We start from the raw sequence: 19391 nt of genomic DNA on the forward strand, positions 1-19391 counted from the left end.
ACTAATGAAAGAATGACAGAGTGATTGATGTGAATCGAAGATAACTTTATATATATTCATATTTCATGATTATGTGCTGAATATAAAATTGATATATTGTTTGGAAAAAAAAAGAAAACAGAAAAAAAAATGAAAAATTCTGAACACTTGTAGTTCATGCGTCCATACCCAAGTCTTTTGTATTTCCTGAGCAAATCTAGGCAGACTCTTATTACCGATATTCTTCCGTCGGGATCACAAAATGTTGTAAAAATTGAACTGCATTCAGTTGGCCAATGTGGGAGTATGAATGCCAACTGGTGTAACGTTTCGCCCACTAGACGGTCACGTTAAATTTGTATTCTCGCTGTACCACTGTTCCAATAGTTTATATTGCACAAATAACCAAGAGTTTAATTAAGTTTCAATATTTAATGAGTATTTGCATATGAAATTATATATTAACAATAGATGATAAACACTAGCAGTCATACACTCTCATTGAGTCACATACAGAAAGTATATTATTATAGAAATTATTTATGTTGACTACTAAATATTACAAAGAGAATGCTAGAATATTGTATAGAGAATAAACGGTTAGTATCTAACAATACGAGGTTTATTTTGGTGCAAGACTTAGGAAAGCCGAGATGACGAGGTTTTGCCGAGTTATCTCGGCTTTCCGTGTCGAGCACCAAAATAAACCTTGTATTGTTAGATACTAACCGTGTATTCTGTTTATCCTGCAACCATTATGACATTCAAAACGAAAGCAAAATGTCAGTTATTTTCTTAGTTTCGATCGAAGAGAGACGCTTCTTTGATGCGGAGGATAAGATTTATTTATGAATGAACCGAACGAGAATGTACTCATTTTTACTACCGCATTCGCGACCAGTACCAGTAATTATATTCCGCAAAGCGCGAGCGTTATATATAAGAAAAAAGTTCCAATACAGGAGTTCCAAATCTTGGCGGAACGAACCAAGCTCACATACTGACTTTCATACAGAGAATAATGTATGCAGTTTATACGTTAAATACAGTAATCTTCGCTAATACAATATGCGAAGTTGATCATAACAACGCCAGGAATACAAATAATCGACCCTGGAACCGTGTATATAAAATTACAGGTAAATATTGACATAAAACATAGTGCCAGTCGCCGACCTAGTTTGCGCTGTTTACATGTGTTATAGTTCAATCTTATAGCGTCTCTTACTCGCAATAATATGATGTAAAGATAAATATGATAAATTATTACTATTTACATTGTGAATATAAAGATCTACAATCGATCATATATTATATCATTAGAAACGATATATGATAAATGTACATGTTTATGCTACTATACAATGATAGGTGAAATATGGATTAGTAAATTAGAAACGGTATACACAATGTAATTCACTATTTGCAATAACAATTATCAGTTTATTGTGAATGGATATGGATGACTGAGAGGGAATAAGGAGTAAATGATGAATGCATCTGCAACTAATATGAAAGAGGTGAAAGTTTGAGTGCAAGATTAGAATAATCTATTTAAATATGGAAATTGGTGAGAGAGAGGCCTTCTTTGAAATGAAAATATTGTTATTTATTTGTATGTCTATTGAATTATTTTTTTGGGGGTGGGGGGGGTGGGGGGGGGGGGGGGGGGGGGGCAACCAAACGGTCATAACACAGCGAGGACCGTTACACTGGACAGCGAAAAATCCAACATGAAGCGCTAGCTCTCTTCATTAAATTTGCCGCTGTCCAGTTGACACTTTCATACAATTTACTCCCATGATTGCCAACCGAATGCAATTCAATGCTTATATTTATATTCAATTTGTTTTATGATGTATATACAATGAATAAAAAAATCATTTTTGCCAAGAATGGAACAGCCATTTGAACAACCATTTTCCTTGATTTTGTCGAACGTCAATTATGACGTCACAACGATAGCGACGTCATTATAAGCGTATAAACTGATGAATGCCAAATGGGCCTGGTAAGGTTACACAGTAGGATAGTGAAAATATAAATATGATATTTCGTGAATCTCGGGTAGAATATTCTTGATATCTACAAATAAAAGAGTATTTTTCTCTCATAGATCGTCGTTTTATTTCAATTTTACAAAATTCAATAATGAAATACCGCCATTTTGAAATTAAGTTCGAAGAATACCGTGGCGGCAAGTCAAAACTCCATACATGAAATTTGTGATATTTTATACACAAACCCCGTTGTTTGCATCCTTTATAGAAACCCCAGCCAAGTTTCTGAAACAAAAAACTGAGAAATCGTGACGTCACAAAGCTGTATTGTAGGGATATGTAATACAGCCTTAGGCGATATGAGTGTATTGTATGATAAATGTACATATACCAGCCAGTATTGCACCCGTAGGTATGAGAGAATAAGTTGAATTGTCGGCCCATTGAATGGCTCATTGACTCTCGCTGATGGTCTATAACTGTATAAAATATATCTTATTTCCTCTGCAAATGAATTACCAATAACCGACGTGTTATTTTAGAAACTCTTATAATGATTTGGTTATTTAATGATTTAAGTAATTGATAACTAATTTACATTACCAGCTTGATTATACAATCCACTTAACTTTCCGTCATAAATAATGATATATCCTCCTCTTGATTTACCGTTTGAGATATTACTTATTAACCTAATAGAGGTTCTAACAATGTGGCCTCTCAAGTGACCTCTCCAGTCCTCACAAACATCTATATACGTCATACCTATCAACCGCGAGCAGGCTGCCATTGTTTGCGAAAAACATTCTGAACATAACACAACAATAAGTTGTGAATAGTAACATAGATTGGAAATTAACTCGCTCTCTCGTTATAACTCTCCAATACCTTTTTATAATTGTTGATCGAACAAGGAGATCTGGCCATTCTAGCTCCGGAATATTGATCGGCATTATTTCATCACAGTGAATTGGTCAGGCATGTCAGAATGGTAAACTATAGTCTCGTGTAAATAGAGGATATTACATGAAGGACTATGTGATATGAAATTTATCAAACAAGTTCAAGAATTTGATATGCCACGAGCCTTTATGCGAGTGACATATCAGATTATTTAACGAGTTTGATAAATTCCATATCACATCTTCATGAGTGTAAGATTCTAATCATCATATAACTTTAATTTATAGAGATATAAGCAAATCTTTAAGTTTGCACTCCAGATTTCGTCTCTACATCAAACAGTAGAAATCCGGCTCGGATACCTTCTACCCCTACCCTTCAGCTTCTACGCCTACCCTGTACCTTCTATCCCTACCTTGTACCTTCTACCCCTACCCTGCACCTTCTACCCCTACCCTGCACCTTCTACCCCTACCCCGCACCTTCTACCCCTACCCTGGACCTTCTACCCCTACCCTGCACCTTCTACCCCTACTCTGGACCCTCTACCCCTACCCCGCACCTTCTACCCCTACCCTGGACCCTCTACCCCTACCCCGCACCTTCTACCCCTACCCTGGACCCTCTACCCCTACCATGCACCTTCTACCCCTACTCTGGACCCTCTACCCCTACCCTGCACCTTCTACCCCTACCCCGCACCTTCTACCCCTACACTGCACCTTCTATCCCTACACTGCACCTTCTTCGCCTTACCATGCACCTTCTACCCCTACCCTGCACCTTCTACTCTTACACTGCACCTTCTTCGCCTTACCAAGCACCTTCTACCCCTACACTGGACCCTCTACCCCTACCCTGCACCTTCTACCCTTACACTGCACTTTCTTCGCCTTACCATGCACCTTCTACCCCTACCCTGGACCCTATACCCCTACCATGCACCTTCTACCCCTACCCTGCACCTTCTACCCCTACCATGCACCTTCTACCCCTACCCTGGACCCTCTACCCCTACCATGCACCTTCTACCCCTACCCTGCACCTTCTACCCCTACCCTGGACCTTCTACCCCTACACTGGACCCTCTACCCATACCCTGCACCTTCTACCCTTACACTGCACTTTCTTCGCCTTACCATGCACCTTCTACCCCTACCCTGGACCCTCTACCCCTACCATGCACCTTCTACCCCTACCCTGGACCCTCTACCCCTACCCTGCACCTTCTACCCTTACACTGCACCTTCTTCGCCTTACCATGCACCTTCTACCCCTACCCTGGACCCTCTACCCATACCTTGTATCTTCTACTCCCTTCCCTGCATCTTCCACCCCTAACCAGTACCGTCTACCACTACTCTGTACCCTTTACCGCTATGATCTGCCTTCTACCCCCTACCATGTACAACACTCCTCCCTATACTCCACATTCTAGCCCCGATCTTTACCATCTATCCCTATCCATGGGCCGTTACCCTCTAAATTATACCCGTAACCTTCTACACTGTAACTCTTACCCTGTACCCCTAGCCTCTACCCTCTATCTATACCTAACCTATACCTCCTACCATGCACCTCATGTACATGTCTAGCTTACATCACGAAAGTTCATACATTTCCCTTGAAGGCTGGTTTATATGTTGTGTTGAAGTGTGTGGCAGTGTCTTACTCCTTACACATTCTTTGTAATACAATCTAACTCGTTTTTATGAAGTACACGAGAAAGAAAGTGTCACAAAGGTTCCCTGCAAATTTGACAATATTTCAAATACCAAAAGGAGAATAACGGCCTGTAATAATATAGCAATAATCCCGATTATCCAACTTAACCCCATAGTTGTTGATATTTTTAGAAAAATAATGGCATTACTCTTATCAGAATTTGAAGCGACGGATGTCGAAGAGATATAATGAATAATGGATATCAATAAATAATTATTTCCACATAGAAGCAGAAATATTGGGATCACAAACCTGCACAACAGAACGTATATATTTGAAAGAAAACATCTATATGTCCATACCATTTCTCGTTCGGTTCCAAGCAAACATTTGTTATCTTGGTACACACAATTTCAGCAAATGGTAATGCAAATCCAATTAATATATATTTTAGTGATTTTTTCAATTTTTCTGATTTGGTATATGTTTTCGTGCATTTTAAATCTGTATTTAGACGATACGAACAGAGAAACATGAATACAAAAGTGCCTAACCATATGAAGTGCTGAATAATACCAACCCATTCACATTCATTCTCAGAAATTTCAAATACAGACACATGTAAAAAGCTTACCTGGGCTAAGAGTAAAAGTACTACAAGTACAATAACACCAGGGCTGTATAGATGTATAGTACTAGGCTTACCTTGTGTAGCCGCGGACTACTGTGACATCACAAGACCACGTGACCGCCTAGCTCATTATCTCTGAACCGTAGTCGACACTACCCGTAAATCACGACCAAAACCAACCGATAGCGCTAAAAGCTAGGCGATTCGTTGGGTGGGACTTAATTTTTCATTCATCCAAAGCAATATCCTGGCATATTATCAAAAAAAAAAAAAAAAAAAAAAAAAAAAATTTGGCTGCACAAATCCTTTAATCCAGTGTTTGCTCTGTTTCTCGTTTAGATATATATCTGTTTGTGTATATAACAAAGTTCACACTTTTCAACCATTATATGACATACTCGTCTATACTGTGCGCGAAATACGGGACAAAGTATAATACAATAAAAGATCAATTTTGCTTCTACCCATTGGTGAAACACTCTACTGTTCCGTGGGCAACTTGTATATTTGGATTTTTGGCCGTGATTTTAACACCGAGCAAAGATTTATCACGTACGCACCCCCAGACGAGATTTTTCTATGTAAAAGAAGCGTTTCCACAAGCGTAAATAGCGTAGCCCGGTTTGTACGATTAGCCCCGGTGAATATCCGTCACGTAAAAATGGAATGAAACTGGGCCAGGAAATACACCAAACATGGTATTGAGACAGATAAACAAACTATGTTGATGATACCTCTGTAGGTGTCAACATGGACTTTCTTTCCACGAACAAATTGATATTTTGAAAGCAATGTATCAACACATATAAAACAGTCACCGTTCGCTAGCACAATGTCTGAAGGATCTATAGTAATTTCACCGACAGAGAAGTAAGCGTTAGTCAGTGACGCCATATTCGTGGAATGTATTTCCAATTCTTCACTGTTTGACTGATATCTGACATACTTCAGGGCGGGACAGTTTAATTCCTTACGGTCATCGTCAGACCTAGTAGATACAGTGGATTATTAACTGAAATATTTGTCTGACATGTCAGATCGCTTGTTTCAGTCTATCCGTCCTTCCGTCTATATGCCTATTTACAATGGCGAAGGTGTTGTTCACGAGACCGATAACGACACCTGTATACCGTTACCTAACGGTACAACCAGTGCTAGATGTGTTGTTAACGTGACCGCTAACGGCACCTGTATACCGTTACCTAATGGTACCACCAGTGATAGAGGTGTTGTTAACGTGACCGCTAACGGCACCTGTATACCGTTACCTAACGGTACAACCAGTGCTAGATGTGTTGTTAACGTGACCGCTAACGGCACCTGTATACCGTTACTTAATGGTACCACCAGTGAAAGGGGTGTTGTTAACGTGACCTCTAACGGCACCTGTATACCGTTACCTAACGGTACCACCAGTGATAGAGGTGTTGTTAACGTGACCGCTAACGACACCTGTATACCGTTACCTAACGGTACCACCAGTGATAGAGGTGTTGTTAACGTGACCGCTACCGGCACCTGTATACCGTTACCTAACGGTACCACCAGTGATAGAGGTGTTGTTAACGTGACAACTAACGACATCTGAATTCCGTTACCTAACGGTACAACCAGTGCTAGATGTGTTGTTAACGTGACCGCTAACGGCACCTGTATACCGTTACTTAATGGTACCACCAGTGATAGGGGTGTTGTTAACGTGACCTCTAACGGCACCTGTATACCGTTACCTAACGGTACCACCAGTGATAGAGGTGTTGTTAACGTGACCGCTAACGACACCTGTATACCGTTACCTAACGGTACCACCAGTGATAGAGGTGTTGTTAACGTGACCGCTACCGGCACCTGTATACCGTTACCTAACGGTACCACTAGTGATAGAGGTGTTGTTAACGTGACAACTAACGACATCTGTATACCGTTACCTAACGGTACCACCAGTGATAGAGGTGTTGTTAACGTGACAACTAACGACATCTGTATACCGTTACCTAACGGTACCACCAGTGAAAGAGGTGTTGTTAACATGACCTCCAACGGCACCTGTATACCGTTACCTAACGGTACCACCAGTGATAGGGGTGTTGTTAACGTGACCGCTAACGACATCTGTATACCGTAACGTAATGGTACCACCAGTGAAAGAGGTTTTGTTAACGTGACCGCTACCGGCACCTGTATACCGTTACCTAACGGTACCACCAGTGATAGGGGCGTTGTTAACGTGACATTTAACGGCATCTGTATACCGTTACCTAACGGTACCACCAGTGACAGGGGTGTTGTTAACGTGACCGCTAACGTCACCTGTATACCGTTACCTAACGGTACCACCAGTGAAACAGGTGTTGTTAAAGGCCCGCTAACGGCATCTGTATACCGTTACCTAACGGTACCACCAGTGATAGGGGTGTTGTTAACGTGACCTTTAACGGCATCTGTATACCGTTACCTAACGGTACCACCAGTGAAACAGGTGTTGTTAAAGGCCCGCTAACGGCATCTGTATACCGTTACCTAACGGTACCACCAGTGATAGGGGTGTTGTTAACGTGACCTTTAACGGTACCACCAGTCATAGAGGTGTTGTTAACGTGACCGCTACCGGCACCTGTATACCGTTACCTAACGGTACCACCAGTGATAGAGGTGTTGTTAACATGACCGCTAACGACACCTGTTTACAGTTACCTAACGTTACCACCACTGATAGGGGTGTTGTTAACGTGACCGCTAACGACACCTGTATATCGGAACCTAATGGTACCTACGAAGATAGGGAGTGTTGTTTACGTGACCGCTAACGGCACCTGTATACCGTTACCTTACGTTACCGCCAGTAAAAGAGGTGTTGTTAACGTGACCGTTAACAACACCTGTATATCGTTACCTAACGGTACCACCAGTGATAGGGGTGTTGTTAACGTGACCGCTAACGACACCTGTTTACCGTTACCTAACGTTACCACCAGTGATAGGGGTGTTGTTAACATGACCGATAACGGCACCTGTATACCGTTACCTAACAGTACCACCGAAGATAGGGAGTGTTGTTAACGTGACCCCAAACGGCATCTGTATATCGTTACCTAACGATACCACCAGTGATAGAGGTGTTGTTAACGTGACCGCTAACGACACCTGTTTACCGTTACCTAACGTTACCACCAGTGATACAGGTGTTGTTAACGGCCCGCTAACGGCACCTGTATACCGTTACCTAACAGTACCACCAGTGATAGGGGTGTTGTTAACGTGACCGATAACGACATCTGTATATCGTTACCTAACGGTACCACCAGTGATAGGGGTGTTGTTAACGTGACCACTAACGGCATCTGTATACCGTTACCTAACGGTACCACCAGTGATAGAGGTGTTGTTAACGTGACCGATAACGACATCAGTATATCGTTACCTAACAGTACCACCGAAGATATAGAGTTTTGTTAACGTGACCACTAATGACACCTGTATACCGTTACCTAACGGTACCACCAGTGATAGAGGTGTTGTTAACGTGACCGCTAACGACACCTGTTTACCGTTACCTAACGTTACCACCAGTGATAGGGGTGTTGTTAACGTGACCGATAACGGCACCTGTATACCGTTACCTAACAGTACCACCGAAGATAGGAAGTGTTGTTAACGTGACCCCAAACGACATCTGTATATCGTTACCTAACGATACCACCAGTGATAGAGGTGTTGTTAACGTGACTGCTAACGACACCTGTTTACCGTTACCTAACGTTACCACCAGTGATACAGGTGTTGTTAACGGCCCGCTAACAGCACCTGTATACCGTTACCTAACAGTACCACCGAATATAGGGAGTGTTGTTAACGTGACCACTAACGGCACTGTATACCGTTACCTAACGGTACCACCAGTGATAGGGGTGTTGTTAAAGTGACCGATAACGACATCTGTATATCGTTACCTAACGGTACCACCAGTGATAGAGGTGTTGTTAACGTGACCGATAACGACATCTGTATATCGTTACCTAACAGTACCACCGAAGATAGAGAGTTTTGTTAACGTGACCACTAACGACACCTGTATACCGTTACCTAACATTACCACCAGTGATACAGGTGTTGTTAACGTGACCGCTAACGGCACCTGTATACCGTTACCTAACGGTACCACCAGTGATAGAGGTGTTGTTAACGTGACCGCTAACGGTCCCTGTATACCCCTACCTAACGGTACCACCAGTGATAGAGGTGTTGTTAACGTGACCGCTAACGGTTCCTGTATACCTCTACCTAACGGTACCACCAGTGATAGAGGTGTTGTTAACGTGACCGCTAACGGTTCCTGTATATCGTTACCTAACGGTACACAGTGATAAGGGTTACGGCGCTCGCACTGTAATCGTTACTAACGTACCAATGATGGGGGTTGTTAACGTGACCGATAAAGACATCTGTATATCGTTACCTAACGGTACCACCAGTGATAGGGGTGTTGTTAACGTGACCGATAACGACATCTGTATATCGTTACCTAACGGTACCACCAGTGATAGGGGTTTTGTTAACGTGACCGATAACGGCACCTATATACCGTTACCTAACGGTACCACCAGTGATACAGGTGTCGTTAACGTGACCGCAAACGTCACCAGTATACCGTTACCTAACGGTACCACCAGTGATATAGGTGTTGTTAACGTGACCGCTAACGTCACCTGTATACATTTACCTAACGTTACCGCCAGTGATAGAGGTGTTATTTACGTGACCGCTAACGGCACCTGTATACCGTTACCTAACGGTACCACCAGTGATAGGGGTGTTGTTAACGTGACCGCTAACGACACCTGTATACCGTTACCTAACGTTACCGCCAGTGGTACAGGTGTTGTTAACGTGACCTCTAACGGCACTTGTATATTGTTACCTAACTGTATATCGGAACCTAATGGTACCTACGAAGATAGGGAGTGTTGTTAACGTGACCGTTAACGGCACCTTATACCATTACCTAAAGGTACCACCGGTGATAAAAGTATTTTAACGTGACCGCTTACGACACCTGTATGCCGTTATCTAACGGTACCAACGGTGATAGATCTGCAGTTAACTTGACCACTAACGATACCTGTATACCGCTAACTAAAGGTACCACCAGTGATACAGGTGTTGTTAACTTGTTTACTAACGATACCTGTATACCGCTAACTAAAGGTACCACCAGTGATACAGGTGTTGTTAACGTGACCGCTAACGTCACCTGTATACCGTTACCTAACGGTACCACCAGTGATACAGGTGTTGTTAACGTGACCGCTAACGGCACCTGTATACCGTTACCTAACGTTACCGCCAGTGATAGAGGTGTTGTTAACGTGACCGATAACGGCACCTGTATACCGTTACCTAACGGTACCACCAGTGATAGGGGTCTTGTAAACGTGACCGTTAACGGCACCTGTATATCGGAACCTAATGGTACCTACGAAGATAGGGAGTGTTGTTTACGTGACCGCTAACGGCATCTGTATACCGTTACCTAACGTTACCGCCAGTTAAAGAGGTGTTGTTAACGTGACCGTTAACGGCACATTATACCATTTCCTAAAGGTATCACCGATGATAGAAGTATTTTAACTTGACCGCTAACGACTCCTGTATGCCGTTATCTAACGGTACCAACGGCGATAGATCTGCAGTGAACTTGACTACTAACGGTACCTGTATACCGCTAACTAAAGGTACCGCCAGTGATAGATCTGTTATTAACGTGACCGCTAACGACACTGTATACCGTTACCTAACATTACCACCAGTGATACAGGTGTTGTTAACGTGACCGATAACGGCACCTGTATACCGTTACCTAACGTAACCACCAGTGATAGGGGTGTTGTTAACGTGACCGATAACGGCCCCTGTATACCTCTACCTAACGGTACCACCAGTGATAGAGGTGTTGTTAACGTGACCGCTAACGGTCCCTGTATACCGTTACCTAACGTTACCACCGGTGATAGAAGTATTTTAACGTGACCACGTGTATAATCTAACGTACCGTGATAGACCAGTTAACTACCACTAACGATACCTGTATACCGCTAACTAAAGGTACCACCAGTGATACAGGTGTTGTTAACGTGACCGCTAACGTCACCTGTATACCGTTTACCTAACGGTACCACCAGTGATACAGGTGTTGTTAACGTGACCGCTAACGGTCCCTGTATACCGTTACCTAACGGTACCACCAGTGATAGAGGTGTTGTTAACGTGACCGCTAACGGTCCCTGTATACCGTTACCTAACGGTACCACCAGTGATAGAGGTGTTGTTAACGTGACCGCTAACGGCACCTGTATACCGTTACCTAACGTTACCACCAGTGATACAGGTGTTGTTAACGTGACCGCTAACGTCACCTGTATACCGTTACCTAACGTTACCACCAGTGATAGAGGTGTTGTTAACGTGACCGCTAACGACACCTGTATACTGTTACCTAACGTTACCGCCAGTGATACAGGTGTTGTTAACGTGACCTCTAAAGGCACTTGTATATCGTTACCTAATGGTACCTACGAAGATAGGGAGTGTTGTTTACTTGACCGCTAACGGCACCTGTATACCGTTACCTAACGTTACCGCCAGTTAAAGAGGTGTTGTTAACGTGACCGTTAACGGCACCTTATACCATTTCCTAAAGGTACCACCGATGATAGGAGTATTTTAACGTGACCGCTAACAACACCTGTATGCCGTTATCTAACGGTACCAACGGCGATAGATCTGCAGTGAACTTGACTACTAACGGTACCTGTATACCGCTAACTAAAGGTACCACCAGTGATAGATCTGTTATTAACGTGACCGCTAACGACACCTGTATACCGTTACCTAACATTACCACCAGTGATACAGGTGTTGTTAACGTGACCGCTAACGACACCTGTATACCGTTACCTAACGTTACCACCAGTGATACAGGTGTTGTGGACGTGACCGATAACGGCACCTGTATACCGTTACCTAACGTTACCACCAGTGATAGGGGTGTTGTTAACGTGACCGATAACGGCACCTGTATATCATTACCTAACGGTACCACCGGTGATAGAGGTGTTGTTAACGTGACCGATAACGGCACCTGTATATCATTACCTAACGGTACCACCAGTGATAGAGGTGTTGTTAACGTGACCGATAACGGCACCTGTATACCGTTACCTAACGGTACCACCAGTGACAGGGGTGTTGTTAACGTGACCGCTAACGGCACCTGTATACCGTTACCTAACGGTACCACCAGTGATAGAGGTGTTGTTAACGTGACCGATAACGGCACCTGTATACCGTTACCTAACGGTACCACCAGTGATAGATCTGTTATTAACGTGACCGCTAACGACACCTGTATGCCGTTATCTAACGGTACCAACGGCGATAGATCGGCAGTGAACTTGACTACTAACGGTACCTGTATACCGCTAACTAAAAGTACCACCAGTGATAGATCTGTTATTAACGTGACCGCTAACGACACCTGTATACCGTTACCTAACATTACCACCAGTGATACAGGTGTTGTTAACGTGACCGATAACGGCACCTGTATACCGTTACCTAACGTTACCACCAGTGATAGGGGTGTTGTTAACGTGACCGCTAATGACACCTGTATATCATTACCTAACGGTACCACCAGTGATAGGGGTGTTGTTAACGTGACCGCTAATGACACCTGTATATCATTACCTAACGTTACCACCAGTGATAGAGGTGTTGTTAACGTGACCGATAACGGCACCTTTATATCATTACCTAACGGTACCACCAGTAATAGATGTGTTGTTAACGTGACCGCTAATGACACCTGTATATCATTACCTAACGGTACCACCAGTAATAGATGTGTTGTTAACGTGACCGCTAATGACACCTGTATATCATTACCTAACGGTACCACCAGTAATAGATGTGTTGTTAACGTGACCGCTAATGACACCTGTATATCATTACCTAACGGTACCACCAGTAATAGATGTGTTGTTAACGTGACCGCTAATGACACCTGTATATCATTACCTAACGGTACCACCAGTGATAGGGGTGTTGTTAACGTGACCGCTAACGGCACCTGTATATCATTACCTAACGGTACCACCAGTAATAGATGTGTTGTTAACGTGACCGCTAATGACACCTGTATATCATTACCTAACGGTACCACCAGTAATAGATGTGTTGTTAACGTGACCGCTAATGACACCTGTATATCATTACCTAACGGTACCACCAGTAATAGATGTGTTGTTAACGGGACCGCTAATGACACCTGTATACCATTACCTTACGGTACCACCGGCGACACATGATATCGACCTTTCCATCCATACAAAACACTTATGTAGTTTTAAATGAATTCGGAAAGACAAATGATTAAGACAGTGTAATAACCTATTATTAAATGATTTTTAGTACATCACATGATAATTACTAGGAATGCGATTGGATAACAGCTATGATCTATTTTGCGACAGTTCCCTGTCCTTCTTGACTACGGGAGACTAAACCTGACTACGGGAACTATAGTAAAGTATAGTCCCCCAGGAATGAGCACGCGACCAAATATATGACGTCATAATGAATGTCATGTGACGTACTAAATCTATTAAGGCCCTTTCCCTCGGGAACAGTTCTCCTATAGTGTTGTCTGGTGAGGTATAGTCCCCTCGTCTTCGACTCGAGGACTGTACCTCGCCAGCCAACACTATAGGAGAACAGTTCCCTCTGGAAAGGGCCAAAATAGAATAAGAGTATCTTAACTCAAATCAAAATGTACTATTTAAATGTCATGTCAATAATTACCCATGTGATATCGGCCGGTGTAACGTTGAAAATGGACCTCCGTTGAAAATTGACCTCGGGTCAGTTTTCAACGTTGAAAACGGACTCCGAATGCCGTTGAAAATTGAACATGTCGTTGAAAATTGACAGTGTCTAGGGTCAATTCTCAACGGCAGATCTGTTGAAAAATGACCATTGAAAAATGACCTTGGCAAACTATCAACGGATGGTCTTTTGAAAAATGACCCTAGTACATTCACATATATAGCTGTTGCACAAACATGATTCTCGAATTCTGTTATCGCCTTTCCTAATATAAGCGACCCTTCTATGCTGATATTTAAATTACGTAATCATCTCGATTTGAATTGAAATTTGGTATTGTTATCATCGTAACAAATACCTCATTTAAATATTTTAGGTGCTTGTGTGTTTATTATGGAGAATACGGCACTACAAAACTTTCATTTTTTCTATAGTCATTTTGTCCGTCTGTGTAGATAATGTTAATTTAATTGTTCTCAAACTGAGGAAATGCTATATAACACTGAGGTACATGTAACATAGTAAATAAAAAGGAATTGTTGTTATCAACTGCATGCAAAGTTTGTACTATGTGGTGTTCACTTCCGAGTACCAGTGGATAGTGTTACAAAACTATAATTATGAAATATTATTAATTTGTTTCTTAATGATTTTTATGATTATATTTTCGACGATCTTACGTTTGTCAGGTATTGCCTGCGATACAAGAATACATGTATTATATATAGATCTGCGTATGGATCAGTTATGTTGTGTTCTGCGTATGGTTGTGTTGTGCTGTTGTGTTGTTTTGTGGTTGTGTGTTTTTGTGTTGTGTGTTGTTTGTTGTGTGGTATTGTTATGTTGTTGTGTGATGTTGTGTTGTTATGTTGTGTGTTGTGTTGTTATGTGTGGTTGTGTAATGTAATTGTATTGTGTGTTATTGGTGTGTTGTTGTGTTGTTGTATGCTGTGTGGTTGTGTGTTGTTGTGTTATGTGATGTGTTGTTGTGTGATGTTTTGTTGTGTAATGTTGTGTCTTTTTGTGTTGTGTTGTGCTGTAATGTGTGGTTGTGTAATGTTGTTGTGTTGTGTGTTGTTGCATGCTGTGCGGATGTGGTTTGTGTTGTGTTGTTGTGTGTTGTGTTGTTGTTCCGTGTTTGTGTAATGTGTTGTTGTGTGATGTTTTTGTGATATGTTGTAATGTTATGTTGTGTGATGTTGTATTGTTGTTAGGTGTTGTGTTGTTGTGTATTGTTGTGGTTAGGTGATGTTGTATTGTTATTGTGTGTTGTGGTGTGGTTGTGTTTTGTGTTGTGTTGTTGTGTGATGTTTTGTTGTGTGACATCGTGTTGTGTGATGTTGTGTTGTGTGATGTTGTCGTGTGTTGTGTTGTTGTGTATTATTGTGTTGTGTTGTTTTGGGGTAATGTTGTATTGTTGTTGCGCGCCTGTGTGTTTTGGTTGTGTGGTGTTTATGTGTTGTAATGTGATGTTTTGTTGTTATGTTGTGTTGTTATGGTGTTGTGTTGTTGTTGGGTGGTGTTGTGTTGTGTAGTGTTGTTGTTGAATGGTGTTGTATTGTTGGTGCTTGGCTGTGTGTTGTGTTTTGTTGTGTTGTGTGATGTGTTGTTGTGTGGTGGTGTGTTGTGTAGTGTTGTTGTGTTGTTGGTGTGTTGATGTGCTGTGTGATGCTGTGTGGTTTCATGGTGTTGTGGTGTCGTGTTGTGTTGTTGTGTAAAAAAGGAGTTCTTATGGGGTCACTTTTCAACGTTACACCGGTGCGGGGCAAACTCTCTCAACCTCACTTCCGGTAAGATTGTACAGCATTTTTATGGTAAACCACAACTCGGGCTCCTCACTAGAACATATTTTTTTCAATCAAATGAAACCATACATGTACGTAAACTTTCGCACCTCGCAAAAACAATATTTGTACAGTTGTCAGAGTTGGAAGTGAAGACTATTTATACATGTATTGGATTGTTGGTAGAAAAAATAATGTAACAGGAATTAGCCGATTCGTTGATCCCTCCAAGGCCGCTTCTCAAAGACAATAGACAAACTTCTTTTTAGTCTATCAATTTATTTAGGTGGAACATGTTTAAAATTACATAACAGTTTTGGCCTTCCTCTAGGTCTCTCTCTTTCTCTCAAAGTCGCTAGTATAGTAGGAGATAGCTCTACAGCATTGTAATTGACATATGACGAATATACGGGCGCGTTGACTGGTCAGATACCATCATAGTTTTAAATATAGAAACGTAGAATGACCGGATGTACCACCTCGGTATATAGTATTAGTAAATGGGAGATAACTCCATGAATTGTGAGGAAATATTCATATTATTTAGAATTTAGTTACTTTCTCTTTGACTCATTTATGAATAGGTATATAAAAACCTATTGAATACATATATAATATCCAAAATTCCCAAGCCATGATGTTAGGCTAAGTACCTTGCCGTATCAGTGTATGCTGCTGTCGCTGGCTGAGCAAATCTGACAAGACAGTTGAAATCGCGCGCTTATATAAACTTTCCAGCGATCACGTGACCGAATCTGACCAATCGCCGCTTGTCCGGCGCCGTACAATAATCTCTTCGCCGGACAATAAAATCAATAACATGACAAAATCTCTAAGTAATTAACTATCGCATGTCCGTTTGATCTACGATTAATTTACACATAATAAAGTACTAGAATATGACGTGTCCGTCAGAATTTACACAATAACAATGTTTCTACTAACTTGTCCGGCACTTTGGTATAGATACTATTATAGTACCGGAAGTACACTGATGCTCTCTGACACGAAATATAGTCCGCAGACTTTACTCTAAATGTATGCGTTACACAACGCATCGTTCTCACACTTTGATACAACATTCTTTCAAATCACTCTTATGATATTACTATAGAATATAATAAGTTATTTAGCAAGGCTTTCCTTATCCCTATTCTGCTACTTAGTCGCTACGTAAACAAAGATGGCGCCCGCGAATCGGACAACTCTGGTAATCGCGCATAGACTGACGATAACGCCTCAGTTACACTTCCAGGTTGTAGTATCAGGATGAGAATCCAATATCACAAGTATGTATAAAGTCCTTCCAACTGACGAAAGTCTATTTTGATATAAAATAAGAAGATTAACAGACTTTGTTGCTCCGAATTCCTTCAGTTCACAAATCCATGTCGTCCACGAAAATCCACTAGATGCATCACAACTGTGATTATCGGTAAACTATTACTATAATGTGAATATATATATAGGTAAAAATCTATGTCCTGACTTCCCAACATTTCCCATGTACATTAATTTGGTATCCTAAGATCTAAATAACCAGAATCTCTCATGACACACACGCACATTGCAAATGGCCAGAGTATAAACGTTACTGGTAAATACAAGTCCCACGTTTATTACAACTTCCCCCCTCCCAAGCTGAAAATTCTCCCGAATTTTATCTATTGATGAAAGTTCTTGTTAATTTCAGATATTCCTTCACCATCCACGATAAGTTCACTGTTCCTTAGACACAATTCCCGTTAGGGTCTCATCGAGGTGGAGGGCAGACTGTACCTTAAACACAGCTCCCATTGTTGTCTCATCAAGGTTGAGGGCAGACTGTACCTTAAACACAGCTCCCATTGTTGTCTCATCAAGGTTGAGGGCAGACTGTACCTTAAACACAGCTCCCATTGTTGTCTCGTCGAGGTGAAGGGCAGACTGTACCTTAAACACAGCTCCCATTGTTGTCTCATCAAGGTTGAGGGCAGACTGTACCTTAAACACAGCTCCCATTTGTCGTCTCATCGAGATGGAGGGCAGACTGTACCTTAAACACAGCTCCCATTGTTGTCTCATCAAGGTTGAGGGCAGACCAGATTAAAGGCGTAACGGTACCCCAGCCTTATCTAATATGTCAACAAGATAGTCTGTGGACTGGTCCCTAATCGATGATGAGGCTTCAACCTGTCTCAGGAACAGCAGTTGATCTGGAGAGTGCTGACGAGAGTTAATGATCTCCCTCAAGGCCTCATATGTATAGTAGCGAGATTTCCTGGTCACCCCTTCTACTGGCGGCAGATCTGTTCCAGGTAGGCCCAACATATTATACTTGTCAAGAAGATCTCCCCGACTGCGTGGTACTACGACTTCGTCAGTCACGCCTCTCTCGAGTGTCATGGCTGCAAACTCCCAGGCCCTCAGCTTCTGGTCCGCTGTGAACGATTTCCAGCCAAGAGGCGGCCATCTAATGGAAGATATCACTGTCTGTTTCTCAGTCCAAGCTCTTCTCGATGGAGCAACTAATGGCATGCATCCCGTTCTTAACATGTGCTGCGCTCTCATTCCATCACAGTTTGGTTGGTGACGACCCTTCTCTTCATTGGCTACTCCCTTGCATCTACTTGGGTTGTCAGCTGTTGGTACACTACTGTCGCTAATGTTGGCTGGTGGAGCGCTTGGTGTTGGAATGCGACGGAGGTCGAGGACTGTCTCCTGGCTGCCACCATCCTCGGACCTGCTGACTGGACGACTTAAATCAAGTACAGCAGTACTGGACAAGTCTTGGGGCTCGGAAGATAGCTTGGTTTCCGTCTTCTGCAAAACTGCTGGTGTAATTGCTGCTGTCTCTGGGGCTTCCACTGCCTCTTCTGGCCTAACAACGGGTCTTGTCACAGATGAATCACCATCCACACTGAGGTCCATAACTTCCTCATGGGAGTCATCTGGGAGATTGGCTTCCTGCGTAGATGGACAAGCGACCTCGCACACGTCTCCTGGAGTTTGGCTTCGGTTCTCATTGAGTTGTTCCCCGGCGGCCTCTGCAGTGAGCACTCCGTCTTTATCTCCACTTGATTCAACCCTTGGTTCCACCCTTGGTTCCACTCTCCTTCTCTTTGCTGGGGACGGACTGCCATGACGACGGCGAGCGACCGGAATTGATATCTCACCCTGCATGAGAGTCTTGATGGCCTTGGGGGCAATACCCAGCACCGCCGATAGTTTAAGCCGGAGAGCTGTTTGATTTCCTTTCAGTACCCGCCGGACTGGTGTACTGGACAGCGTTGAAGGAACTGTCGTTGATATCCTCCGGGCGAGGCTGGCCATGGTCGTGCTGTTCTGTAGAGCCTTCTCTTCCAGCTCAATGGACCAGAAGGTCCTCTGGTCCCGGGAATACATCTCTACCTTGGCGTGGCGGCTTGTTAAAGATATATGCCCGATGATAACATCCGGTGCACCTATCTGGGGGTTGGAAGGTGAATATGCCCTGGTGTCTTCGTCGTAGTCTGGCACAAACTGGCTCTCAGTCGATGGCGACCTCTGGATTCGGCGGGACGTATC

General features: G+C 42.6%; 3 protein-coding genes across 3 annotated transcripts; all 3 read left to right on the forward strand.

The window, feature by feature from the left end:
* Window positions 1–1539: 1539 nt before the first annotated feature.
* LOC138307138 (uncharacterized) lies at window positions 1540–4320 on the forward strand. Its single transcript, XM_069247767.1, has 2 exons — window positions 1540–1549; window positions 3203–4320. The coding sequence occupies exons 1-2, from the start codon at window positions 1540–1542 to the stop codon at window positions 4318–4320; spliced, it is 1128 nt and encodes a 375-aa protein (XP_069103868.1).
* Window positions 4321–6250: 1930 nt separating this feature from the next.
* On the forward strand, window positions 6251–9542 carry LOC138307140 (uncharacterized). The gene is made up of 6 exons (XM_069247768.1): window positions 6251–6705; window positions 6793–7299; window positions 7670–7944; window positions 8211–8360; window positions 8806–8955; window positions 9202–9542. The coding sequence occupies exons 1-6, from the start codon at window positions 6251–6253 to the stop codon at window positions 9540–9542; spliced, it is 1878 nt and encodes a 625-aa protein (XP_069103869.1).
* Window positions 9543–11924: 2382 nt separating this feature from the next.
* LOC138307141 (uncharacterized) lies at window positions 11925–13544 on the forward strand. Its single transcript, XM_069247769.1, has one exon. The coding sequence runs from the start codon at window positions 11925–11927 to the stop codon at window positions 13542–13544; it is 1620 nt and encodes a 539-aa protein (XP_069103870.1).
* The last annotated feature ends 5847 nt before the right edge of the window (window positions 13545–19391 follow it).

This window comes from Argopecten irradians, chromosome 14 (assembly GCF_041381155.1).
Source record: "Argopecten irradians isolate NY chromosome 14, Ai_NY, whole genome shotgun sequence".
NCBI classification, from domain to species: Eukaryota; Metazoa; Mollusca; class Bivalvia; order Pectinida; family Pectinidae; genus Argopecten; species Argopecten irradians.

What these genes read in the sequence shown, in the direction of transcription:
- LOC138307140 (XM_069247768.1), top strand. Translation starts at nt 6,251, where the DNA reads ATGCCTATTTACAATGGCGAAGGTGTTGTTCACGAGACCGATAACGAC. An exon ending in GCTACCGGCACCTGTATACC is followed by an intron (nt 6,706 to 6,792) that starts GTTACCTAACGG and finishes CGGTACAACCAG; the next exon opens with TGCTAGATGTGTTGTTAACG. An exon ending in GCTAACGACATCTGTATACC is followed by an intron (nt 7,300 to 7,669) that starts GTAACGTAATGG and finishes GTGTTGTTAAAG; the next exon opens with GCCCGCTAACGGCATCTGTA.
- LOC138307141 (XM_069247769.1), top strand. Translation starts at nt 11,925, where the DNA reads ATGCCGTTATCTAACGGTACCAACGGCGATAGATCTGCAGTGAACTTG.